Below are 12,575 nucleotides of genomic sequence, written 5' to 3' on the forward strand. Positions count from 1 at the left end.
CTGTTGTGCTTCGGGATCTCAGCAGCGAATGCAATTTGCTGTTTGAAGGCTGAAGAGAAACCGTCCTCGCTGTGGCCGGCGAGGTCAGAGCCACTCTGAAAAGGCTTGGTTATGCTATGAGCGTAAGCAGTTATTTCCACCTTACACTCCAATCGTGAAACCAAGCTTACTTTCCTTTATGCTTTTCAAGCCCTTACACATTTCCGATAGTGTGTGAGCACTAGTGTACACGACCAGCGCCAACCAGTACCAAAACCACTTGTGCTAAACTTCTAGCACAAACTAGCAGCACATACTACTGATGTAAACTAGTCATTGAATACACAGGTGGAAAAGACTTTGCTTTGTGCTAGTAGCATAGGCCAATAACGTATTTCTGTCTTCTCCACCTCCGCTTCTTTTGCATCTCCTGACGCATTCATTTTCCACCGCTCCCCTCAAGGACCTGCTGCCCACAACATTTCCCTTGCACTGCGTCTGTTTACGCTGTTCCTCTCCGTCTATTCACCACTACAAACATAGCTCTCTCTCTCTAACCTCTAACACTGTGTCTCTCTACCATCTATCTCACTGGGTTGGTCGGCATCTCTCTCCCATCTCTCTTTGTGTGTCTGTATCCCATTGCTTTATTTCTGTTATGTTTTCTTCCACCCCCCCCCCCCCCCCCCCCCGCTCACTCTTTCTCGCTGTCTTTTTATTCGTCTAGTCAATTCTCTTTCTGTATCACTCATCCTAGCTCTTCCTCTCTCGCACTCTCACTCTCTCTTGCTCTCCCGCTCTCTCCCTCATTAGGTCGTTCTCTCACCTCACCCTGACCTTACCTTGCACCGCCTCCCCTCGATGTGTGTTTGTGTGTCTCTCTCTCTCTCTCGCTCTCACCCTAACCTCACCTTGCACTGCCCCCTTTTGCTGTGTGTGTTGCACTCTTTTTATGGCTTATTGTGTTCCCTTCTCCTCCCTCTCCCATCCTCCCTCCGTCCCCCTCCCTCTCTCTCTCTCTCTCCCTCTCCCTCTCTCTCTGTCTCTCTCTGTCTCCCTCTCTCTCTCTCTCTCTCCCTCTCTCTCTCCCTCTCCCTCTCCCTCTCTCTGTCTCTCTCTCTGTCTCCCTCTCTCTCTCTCTCTCTCTCTCTCTCTCTCTCTCTCTCTCTCTCTCCCTCTCCCTCTCCTATCTCTCTCTCTCTCTTTCTCTCTCTCTCTCTCTCCTATCTCTCTCTCTCTCTCTCTCTCTCTCTCTCTCTCTCTCTCTCTCTCTATCGCCCCCGGCCTCACCTTGCAGACGCGGGCCACGCGGGCCACCCTGCCGTGATTGATGCCTCCTGCCTGCTCCTCGCTCCCCTCCGTGAAGAAGAAGTAGATCTTGTCGTCGTCGCCCTCGAAGCTGTCCACGCTCTCCCTGACCAACGCCGAACCCACGAAGTCCGCGTCTGGACGGGAAAGGAATCATTTCAATGAAAAAGTTGAACACACACTTCGCACGACAACGCTGGCCTCGAACGGCGAGTTGATTGTCCGTTAAGTAGATTAACCTCGGGCTGAATGTCAAAGTGGCCCCATCTGGGGTGTGGGATACTATGATCGCAGCACTATTGCTCCAGCGCTCTCTCTGATTGGCTGGAGCAGTGCCAGGTGATGTCGCCGCCACGGCGACGATGCCAAGCGACATCCTCTGGCACGGAATGTCTTTCGGCACTCGGTTTGCAGCCATCCCCGTGGTGCGATGGTAACACTTCAGTTCCCAGTATTATGCCCATGTATTGGTTTAAGTAGGCTGACCAGGATATAATGGAGTTCTCGTTAGATGGTGGGAAAGTCATTCACTAGGGATGTACAGGTTTTTGAACCCATATACTTTGACATTTTGATACTGAAATTTATAAGAAGACAAGAGCGATAGCGTTAATAGCGTTTATGTTTTGTCACGAATAGTGGGCTTTTGATTGATTCATATCCCCCTCCCCCCCCCCCCCTAAAAAATGGAATCATCCATAATTTCCATGCAATTACCAATATTACACATTTCGGCCGATTTCGCCAGCCAGCAAATGGGTGCGTCCCAACACTAGCTTAAACTCTCTGACCCCCCCGCTCCCCCACCGTTGAGCCAGCGGATCGGGGCGTCCTCCGTCTTCAGCGTGATGGGGGGTCCGTTGAGCCGCAGGTCCGGGAAGCTGCGGAACTCGTAGCGGGCGGCCGAGTACATCTGCTGCTCTGGAGGAACACACATTCACACACGCTTCATCAATGACCCGAGGCTCAGCCAGAGGAGACGAGGGGAGGCCCTGAACTGCATAATCATACTCGTTTCAAGTCACCCAAACGCATTACTTAGTCTGTGTGTGTGTGTGTCTGGGATATCACCCCTCATCCACTACCAGTGGAAGTTCTAGCTGCTATTGAGTTGTTTTGCAGATGCTTTTGTCTAAAGGGAGACATACAGGTTATTATTGTGCCAGCAGAGGGGAGGCGTCTCGCTCAATGGGTAGGCTGTCGGCTAGGGGTGTGAACCCAGTAAGAGTGTCGTCATCAGCTCTGTTGATTGAGCTATAGGCAAAGCGACACCTTGTCCTTCATACAGAGCGGCCTAGTGGGACTCGAACCCCTAACCATGGCGGAGTTGGGGCCGTTCTCTACCGGCAGGGCTAGACGAGAGCAGCAGTCTTACCTACGATGAGGCCGGTGTAGCCTGTGGTCGGGCCGTAGGGACACTTCTCCTTGCCCTCCTCGGGCTGGGAGGACATCACAAAGGGCTCCTCCTCCTAGCGAGAGCACAGAGACGTGTCAGTTTCATCAGAGGCGATTTGAATGAACTTTTGCATTAGATAAAAAAAAATACGTTGTAAAGAGTGGGCTATCGCGGGGTGGGGATTCAGACCACGCCCTTATAATCCTGAGTCTAGCCAAGCGTGAGTTTACTGTGAGATGGGATATACTTGTTCCCCCCTCGTGATATGTTGTGGCTGTTTTCACGACTTTAGATGCTGTTCTCCGTCCTCACTTTAAGTTCCGTATTTCTACCCTTGTTTGTAGCTTCCTTTATGTCCTGCTGATTTGTCCCGTTGCTTTGTTTCTGCCTGCGTCACTTCTGTATTTCTGCTGGTTCGAGGCCAAACTTGTTATGCACCTGCTTTTGAGTTTGTTCATCCCTGCATTTAGGTTTAGTTCCTGCTCAAAGGCTGACAGTGACTAGTTCTGCAAAGTGGCCATGGGTACGGGCACTATCAACTAGTCACGTGACCGTCAATGTTTTTCTTATCTCTCGGAGATAAGGAAAGTTGGTCTCATGCAACTGTCATCTTTAAATATCAGGTTCACAAGTTCAGTTTCATTATTAGCTGATGGACTTCAACTGTGACTCGGGTGGGTTTGGGTGTGGGTGCGTGAGGGATTTGAAGGGGTCTTACGACGTAGACGCAGAGGGGGCTGAAGGCGTAGGTTCCACACATGTACAGATGAGTGGAATTAAACCTCTGGAGGAAGCGGATGTGATTAAAGCACTCGGTCTGAAGGGAGAGACAAACAGGACAGGAATGTAATTGCTGTTCAGCGGGTGAATATCAATGCAGAGGATAAGGGCATTCTCAAGCAGAAACAGAGAGGATAGAAGATAGGAGCGTGTTTCCACCTTATTGTCTCTTCCTTTGGCCAGACACTGCTGCTTTTTCTCTTGGGACGTCTCCCACTGAATCTAATAATAGACAACACACACACACGCACAAAGATAGAAGATTCTGTTACAATGACTTAGGCCCATTTAAAACAACAACAACAGCAGCACCTGAAACATTAATCATGTCAGCATTAGCACACCAGCATTTTGTGCTGAACCTGTATTTTTCCCTCCCAAACTCTTACATTAAACTGACAGTTGACTAAGCACACACTTTTATTTACAGAGACAGCCAGGCGGCATATATGTGTGTGTGAGTGTGTGTGTGTGTGTGTGTGTGTGTGTGTGTGTGTTTAACTCACACACACACAAACACACGCACACACACACACGCACAAACGCGCACACGCACAAAGACACACACACACACACATGCACAAACACGCGCTTGCACACACAAACACACACACAAACACAAACACACACACACTCATGAACACGTGCTTGCACAAACACACACACATACACTAACATAAACACACACACACACACACTAAAACACACACACACACACACACACACACACACACACACACACACACACACACACACACACACACACAAAAGCACACACCTACTGAAACACACACACACTCACACACGCACGATCACCACCGGGGCTGGTACCTGGGGGCTATACAGCACCCTGTCCTCTCATTAGTAACAGGTTTCCGAGCAGGTTTGTGTCAGGTTATCACAGGCACCCTGACAGGTGCACGCAGCGCAGCGGATTCGACCGAACCTCCACCACCAGTTGCTATGGTTACTTAAAGAGACAGCCTTGGATTGTTATGTATTTATCATTCCTGGAGGGGTTGTATACGTCTTCCGATGCTGGGCTTTGGTCTAATGAAACAATAGAACAGCACACGCGGCACAACCGAAATGGCGGATCGTGAAATGTATTGGGAAAATGTATCAAGTATTTTAAAAGTAAAGTGTTAAATAGTTTGGGCTCATAAAATGAGCTTGATTAACATTCTAAGGGGAGTTAACGTGGCTGTACACACATCCTTAGTCAAGATAATAATACACCAAAAAAAGTTAGATTTAAAAAAAAAAAAGGCCTTCAAGCGCGTACCCACTACATCGAGAGACACTAATGGACGGTTGAGACTCACACACGCTCACACACATACACTGCCACATACACACACACACACACATGCCCGCGGGCGGTCACTCACTCCGAGCGTGGTGTTGGCCGAGATGTCGTTGGCGTCCAGGGAGAAGGCGGCGCCGCGGGCCCCGACGTAGAGACGCCCGCTGTCCGCCTCAAGCAGCAGGGAGCCGTAGTCCACCGCCGCGGGGGACTGGAACCTCCGGCAGCCCTCCAGGCCTGGAGAGGGGGCGGGGGCACCAGAGGGTGAGGATGAGGGGCGATGAGGCAAACCAAGGGAGCCATTTGCCGGAGGGGATCCATGAGACTTCCCCCTTTCAGGTCTTTATGTCCCTGCCTCTGCTGAATTATTTTTTATCGAATTTATTCCCCCTCCAAAATGATCAATGCTACTTCACCAATAGGCCACATAAAATAGCTCAAATATAAGTATTTTAAACTAAGTCAAGCACTGTAACGGGAACAGTCTATAGTTTGATAGAACAATCAAATCCTTAATGCACCACCCACTTTCAGTGTTCGTGTTAATCAGACAATAGATGATCATTTTAAGATTATTTTTTTCATTGAAAACTGAAGTTCATGAATAAGTGTTTCGGCACGCCTGGGCGAGTGGCACTTTCTATGGAGTTGGAAAGAGGATTTTATTCTTGTCTGTTTTGCTTGGTTGTGCATGAACGCTATGTGTCTGCATGAGGGAAGTTCAAGACAGGCTATTAGAGTCGCGCCAAGCTACTTGATGAGTTAAATAAGAAAAACAGTATTTAAATATACTTCAAATGCAGTGAAGGAGTTCAACTCCTGAAATCTGTGATTTATTTTCTTGAATAAAAACGTTTCAGAACATCACCCCCCTCTGTTTCATTCGGTGGGGGAGATACCAGCCTGAGCATACCACTGGAGTGAAAGGGAGCCCGATGTCATATGTGTTGATCTACAGTCCTACAGTTCTAAGTCCTTCAGAAGTCGCTTTCATCCGAAGGGAGAGTGAACTCAGATACAAGTCATTAAAGAGCAGGTAGGGGAGGTAGAGACAGCGTGCTCAAGAATGACTTCAGGTCAGATTTGGTGCATTGGAGATGAAACCAAGTCCCTTTCATCACGGAGTCAGGAACATCCTATTCTCTACACCATCCTGCTCCCACATTATACTCTTCTAAAGATTTTCTCAGGTGCACCTTAGGAAGTATTCCATGCAGGGCAGGAGACGATATGTTAACAAGGATATATGCTGTACTGATCTAGTAAAAATATCCTTCTAGGCCTTCCCTCTGCATGCCCCTCCAGGTGTCTGGCCAGCCAGCACCACGCATACAGACATCAGGGAATCAGCTCTTCATTTATGGATATTGATACATAGGCATCCTGGTCCGTCTGAAGTAATGCTATGCTGTGTGAGGAAGAAGAGCTTGTTAGCTGTAGCGCTATATGCTACACTTTGGATTATTTCCTTGAAGCTTAGAATAGCTGAACTGAATAGCTGAATAAAATAATATTGAAGAGAGGGAGAGAAGATAGAAGAGTTTTCTTTGGGGTGTTTTCCTGAAGAGAGAGAGAGGCTGTAGTGTTGACTGTGTGTGGATTTCCGCCACGACTTTTCCGTTATAATGTAGTGCACGGCTCTGTCTATGTGACCGGGTTATATTTGGATTCCGATGTTTGACAGATCGAGAAATTAACGAGGGTTTCACTCGCACAAACACTCCTCACAGAGACACACACATACGCACGTTGTTTTCACACACACACATGCATGCACACACAGACGCACACTCACACACACACACACTCACAGACGCACACTCACACACACACAAACACATACACAGACCCAGAGAAATCACTTGAGCTCAGCTGTGCAATCCTGCATCCCTGTTGGTTAAACAACATCCCAGCATACGATGCAGCAAGGCTGATTTAAAAACAACCTCAGGGTAGCCATAAAACAACAGTATGTAATTAATCACATGCACGCACATATTGTGCACTCAAACAGACACACACAAAAATAACTGACAAACAGAAATACAAGCCCTACAACCAATACTGAGTTGTTTAGGAATGCAAGGATGTTTAGGTATCTACTTTTGAAGCTATTGTACTCCATTGTTATATGAATGCTAAGGACATAGCTTAGCTAAAAATTCATCAAACTGCAATTAAAAAAGAATAAGACATTAATTAGCACAGTCCACACACTGCAACACGCCTCAGAGTTAAAAACACATCAAGTTCACTCTTTCACCCCAGGAATAAATCTCTGCGAAGAGCAATGAGCTATCAAATACATGGTCATTAAAGGCACTAATCTCTTCCTGTAAAATCCCCTTCCGCTGCGCTCATTTATATAGCATTAGCTGCTAATGCAGGGGATCAGGTATCTCCTTGGCTTATCTTGTTGCTATTCGTTGAAGCGGAAAGCTAAAGAAAAGTCTACAATTACCTTCCTGGCTAAAACTGATGCGATTTCCCTAATTTTCCCTAATTGTCGGTCCTTGGGCGACAGGGAAGGTGCTGACCCTAAATCAACTCATGTTGAGAGGGTGACTCAGGAGTTGTGAACTCCAGACAAAAGGCTGCTGTTTTGTGTTGTTGGTGACCTCGGCTTGTAGTCCCATCAAAAAGACACTTACACAAGACCTGCTGGACAGCTGCTGCCACGCAACGCTGACTCACAAGTCGTAACTCCCCCCCAGGTGACATGTAGTGGAGTGGTGGTGGCGATGGTGGTGGTGGAGGCAGGGGAGGGAGGGTAGAATTACCGGCGTTTACCACTGATACTGGAAGTCCGGATTATGATTAACTTTTGGAGGATATCACGTTTAGACGGTTGTTTTACAGTGTTTCTTATCACAGTGGAGACAAGCGTTTGAAACAGCAAAGGAAGAAAGAAACTCATCTAATCAAGCAAGAACTCCAGAGCAGAGAGCGCAGAGGAAAGATCTCTTATAGTGAGAGAGGAGCGTTAGGTGGACTAATCTCACACGCAAACACTTAAACCACAAACATGAAAGGGAAGCAGCAGGGTGCACAAGGTAACGTAGTGTTTGACTACTAGTCAAAAGGGACTGGGTTTGATCCCCCAATTTTTTTCGTTTACCAAACGGCATCCTAGAAGTGTACATTATAATAGCCGAATGACAACATATGGAGTGAAACTGGGTAGGAATATTAGACGATGGTTGACGCCTCGGGGAAAGGCATACGCTTAATATCGATGTGAATAATGTTCCAGCCAAAAGATCCAAACATCCACACGTGTGTGTGTGTGTGTGTGTGTGTGTGTGTGTGTGTGTGTGTGTGTGTGTGTGTGTGTGTGTGTGAGTGTAGAGGGGGAGCTAGAAAGACTGGCAGGGTTTAATGGAGGTCTGGGTGATGATTAACTTCTCTCAGAGGAGCATGTAACTTTCAGGCGGTTAGAGTTTTACAGTTTAGTCGAGAGTCCTTAAAATGAAAGGGGACGTGTTATGAGAGAGAGGCAGATAACCAAACCTAAGGGGAGACGAAAGGAACAGAGACTTAATTTACCTTGAAAACATCTCAAAAGCAGCCTGCTTTGATCGGGACAGAGCAGAGCGTGTGTGTGGACACCCACCTACCCCAGCCACCCACCCACCCATTCAGCCTCACTCTGAGACACTGGACTGGAGCTAACATAGACATACATTCAGGAACGCCCCCCCCCCCCCCCCCCCCCCATACATATACATTGGGATTAATGACGCGCATAAAAAGGAACGCCTAGGAACCTTGTGGGTCATGGCAGTAAGGCGTGGGCATGCACGTAAACCTCTGCTGGCTGATCACAATGTACACACACACACACACACACACACACACACACACACACACACACACACACACAAACACTGTAAATAAAATATCACTATTGAGGCAACACTTTATGCATGCCACGTTTATGGTATATTACGTGTGCAGTGAAGTCACATGCAATACATGAGTGGATATCAAAAGGATTTTAGAGTTAACATATCCTTGTTTTGATAAAGACATTGTTATGCTATTAATCAATCTCACGAATTGTCTTCATGGGCAAAGTTTGTGTAATCATTAACACTGCTTTGAGGCATGTCAGTGAAGACTCTCTTGGGCCACTTGGGTAGGATTTGAGCTGGAGCGCTCAGGCCAAGAATGTCGTGCATCTCCACCGGCCGTTTGTAGAAACTTTAGAGACAATTGCTACCAGCCCACTCCAGCACAGAGTTCTGGTTTTGCCCGGTGTACCCATGTGTCGGTGGAGTATCAGCTGTTGAGGATCACATCAAGTGCAGGCTTGAAGGTAGTCAAGGTTGGGAGGGACTTGATACTGGTAGGGACCACATTGTACAGAGCTGATGCTCGTGAGGCGAAGGTGTTGAACCTCAGAGTATTGACGCTGCTGTATTTTGAGTTGCCCACTGGTCTGATACAGTTGGTACCGTGTCTGGAGGTTTCTCGGAAGCTGAGGTTAATACTGTTCGGGAGGATGTAATGCTCAATCTTTCAGATGAGGATGATAGTGTACCTTTCCCGTCGTCGCTGCAGAGAATACATTGAGAGACGTGGAGGCGGTCCCAGTAGTTAAGGTCACTGGTCACCTGCATCTTAGCAACGAAAGATCTCTGGACTGCTTCGATTTGTATGATGTCGAGCTGCAGCTGAGGTGACCAGACCGGACAGCAGTATTCGAGATGCGAGCGGACAAAGGATTTGTAGAGGAGCATAAACGTGTCAACATCCCTGGTGATAAAGGTCTGCAGGATCCAGCTTGCCAGGCTATTGACCTTGGCTGCTTTCATGGCAATATGAGTTCGCCAGGTGAGGTTGGTGTCGACGTAGACCCTCAAGTCATTGACGTGGTCAGAACCCTGAAGCAGTTGGCCCAATGGTAGGGTATATGGCTGCTTCAGATCATGGATTTTACCATGTTGGAGGAGCTGGAACTTTTCTTGATTTAGTTCCATGTTGTTGGTATCGACCCACTTGACAACTGATAAGAGATCCTCTTGGAGTAAAAGACTGTTGATATGGGAGGATATAACTTTGTGGAGTTTGGAGTCCTCTGCAAACACTTTGATTTTACTGTGTTTAACAACACCAAAGTAATCATTGATGTAGATGAGGAACAGTGTGGGTCCAAGTACTGTACCTTGAGGAACTCCGCTGACGACGTCGATGATAGATGACATGACTCCATCAACTGTAACGTACCGTTTCCTTTCAGTCAGGAAGCTGGTAATCCAGTTGTAGAGCTTACCCTGGATACCAAGGGATTCAAGCTTTTTTAGCAGGATTCTATGATCCACCTTGTCAAAGGCCCTGCGAAGATAGGCGCAATGCTAAACATGATGCCTGCAATATCTGCAGTGTTGAGGGATTGTCTCGAGAGATGAAGGATGGGAAGGGATAGTGGGTCCTTACACTCATGGAGAAGCACAGCAGGAAACGTATCCGGACCCGGGGCTGAGTGGCTTCCGGTATCTTTGATTGCCTCCGGAACATCGTCTAGAGTTAGAGTTATGTCTGTCAAAGTCTGGGTGGTCTGCTGATGTAGCTCGATGTTGTCAGTATCGACATTGTTCTGATTGCTGAAAGCTTTCTTGTACTGCTGTTGGAGGATATCACCCATTTGGGCTGGATCTGATTGAAGCTTATTGTCGCCAGCAACAAGGGGTCCAAAAGAAGATTTAAAGATGGATTTACCAAACTAATCACGGAAAAGATGCCCTGATTGGTCTGAAAAAAGCCAGTGCAGCCTACACAGAAAAAGTTGTTCTTACAGAGCATTTCACTTACAAATAGCTGAGGCATGGCCTGACCATTTGTAACAAAGCACACTCAAATAATAGTTGTTAAATCTTATCTAAAGCTCTGTTAAGGTCACCGGGGGAGCCATTGACAAAAACAGGAATGGTACCTTGAGCTATAATAAAATAATGAGCAAGGATGAATGAAATAAAGGTTCTGAGAACAGTCTCAGGTGCAGAGCAAGGAGAGAAAGAGATAGAGAGAGAGGAGGAGGATAGAAAGTAGCAGCGAGAGACAGACAGAGACCAGAACGGAGGCGTATTAGGAAACAAGAGAGGAGTGGAATGGAGATTTAGGGTATTTTAAATGTCGATTGTGGAGGCTGTGAAGAGGGAAGCACGGTGGGGGAAGTAATAGAAAAATGGGCTAAAAACAACCAAAATGAAATGGATCTCTGAAGAGCCCAAGAGAAAGACTGCGTTTCATAAAGGCCAGTTCACAGGGGAGAGGGGAGGCAGCGTGGAGGGAACAGTATCGGTAGATTGGCGCTAAAGTCATTAAATAAAGATTTGCAATTTCTGATGCCTGCATCCCAACAACAATATAAAAGGCAAAAATTCACACACACACACACACACACACACACACACACACACACACACGTATACATAAATACACACACACACGCATACCCTTGCTTATTCCGTACACAAAGCAACATAATATTGGTCATAGTTTCACTGCTCCTTTGTAAACTGTATTTTGAAAAGCAAATGAAAGTTCTCTCCTACCTTAAGACACAAAACACTGACGTGTTTACATGAGGGCATTCTTCAAACAAACCAAAACAGTTTAAATAACACAAACACACACACACATAGACACATACACAGAGTTTGTAGACCGGTATAAATAGTCCACATGCTAGGTTGAGCCAAAAGGTACTGGGTTCGATTCTCTAATGTCCACAGCATGACAACGTGCCCTATAGCCCCGGTTATCAACATGGGTCTGAATTCACTGTAAGTGCCTTTGGATAAAAGTACTATAAGTGCTAGTACCTGTAGCAGTACTAGTAGTGACAGTTATTCATTCATCATCTAACGCTTTAACTATAAGTTATGCTTTAACTATTGTGGGTTTCTGTACAGCTTGTTTCGATTGTGTTTTACGACGCAATGACAATCTAGGTAGAGCGCGTACCGTCAAGGTCCTGATCGCAGCGACCCGGGTTCGAATCCTATTCCCTACCTGTGGTCCTTTGCTGAATGTCCTCCCCTCCATCTCCTACACCTTCCTAACTATCTCACTCTATAATAAAGCATAAAAATCATAGAAAATCGTAAAAATAATAAATATATATGTGCGTTTCCGACTCACCGCTGGTGGTGATGGTGAGGCGGGGCGTTGTGTCCCCCTCCAGGGGGGTCCTGAAGAGTTGGCCCGTCGCCGTGCCCGCCCAGTAGCAGAGCAGCAGCAGCAGGAGCCAGGGCCACGTGATGGACGAACGCCGCATGATCGATCGGGTGGACCGTCCAATGTGTCTCACGCTCATCTCTCTCTCTCGCTCTCGCTCTCTCTCTCAGAGGTGATGCTGTCTTGCAATGGTATTCACTACAGCATATTTGCAAACGCGCTCACGCACACACACACACACACAGATGGAATCAACCACTCTTTATGATGCGTGAAAACACATAGACCTCAAGAGACACACACAAACACACACACACACACACACACACACTCAGCAGGGACACGCTGACTTGTTGCGTTTGAGGAATGGAAGGGCTTAGATACAGGGGTTGAAGACTTGATTTTGGTGATGTCTGTGGAAAGGACACACACAAACACACACACACACACACACACACACACACAGGAGATAAGAGCGTTAGACATATCTGTGATGGAACATGCATGCATATTGCACACAAGGTTAAACAAATACAATAATTCAGTCCAATGTGTAATATATCAAAAAGATAGCAGAAGTATTTGTCAAACCAGGGGGGGTAAGATAAACTCTACAGGGGGTTG

At 46.9% G+C, this 12,575-nt stretch overlaps 1 protein-coding gene across 5 annotated transcripts in view; it reads right to left on the reverse strand.

The window, feature by feature from the left end:
- LOC307071520 (semaphorin-4G-like) overlaps positions 1-12,575 on the reverse strand; it is a 31,786-nt gene that overhangs the window by 13,822 nt on the left and 5,389 nt on the right. For all 5 annotated transcript variants that reach the window (XM_079730520.1, XM_079730524.1, XM_079730523.1 and 2 more), the window contains 7 exons: positions 11,916-12,364; positions 4,855-5,006; positions 3,623-3,685; positions 3,402-3,500; positions 2,663-2,756; positions 2,095-2,208; positions 1,270-1,424 (listed from right to left, as the gene is read on the reverse strand). In XM_079730520.1, the coding sequence (XP_079586646.1) occupies positions 1,270-1,424; positions 2,095-2,208; positions 2,663-2,756; positions 3,402-3,500; positions 3,623-3,685; positions 4,855-5,006; positions 11,916-12,090 (852 nt within the window). In that variant the 5' untranslated portion in view covers positions 12,091-12,364. The remainder of the gene's footprint in view (positions 1-1,269; positions 1,425-2,094; positions 2,209-2,662; positions 2,757-3,401; positions 3,501-3,622; positions 3,686-4,854; positions 5,007-11,915; positions 12,365-12,575) is intronic.

The sequence above is a fragment of the Pollachius pollachius genome (genome assembly GCF_949987615.1).
Source record: "Pollachius pollachius genome assembly, chromosome: 2".
Taxonomy (NCBI): domain Eukaryota; kingdom Metazoa; phylum Chordata; class Actinopteri; order Gadiformes; family Gadidae; genus Pollachius; species Pollachius pollachius.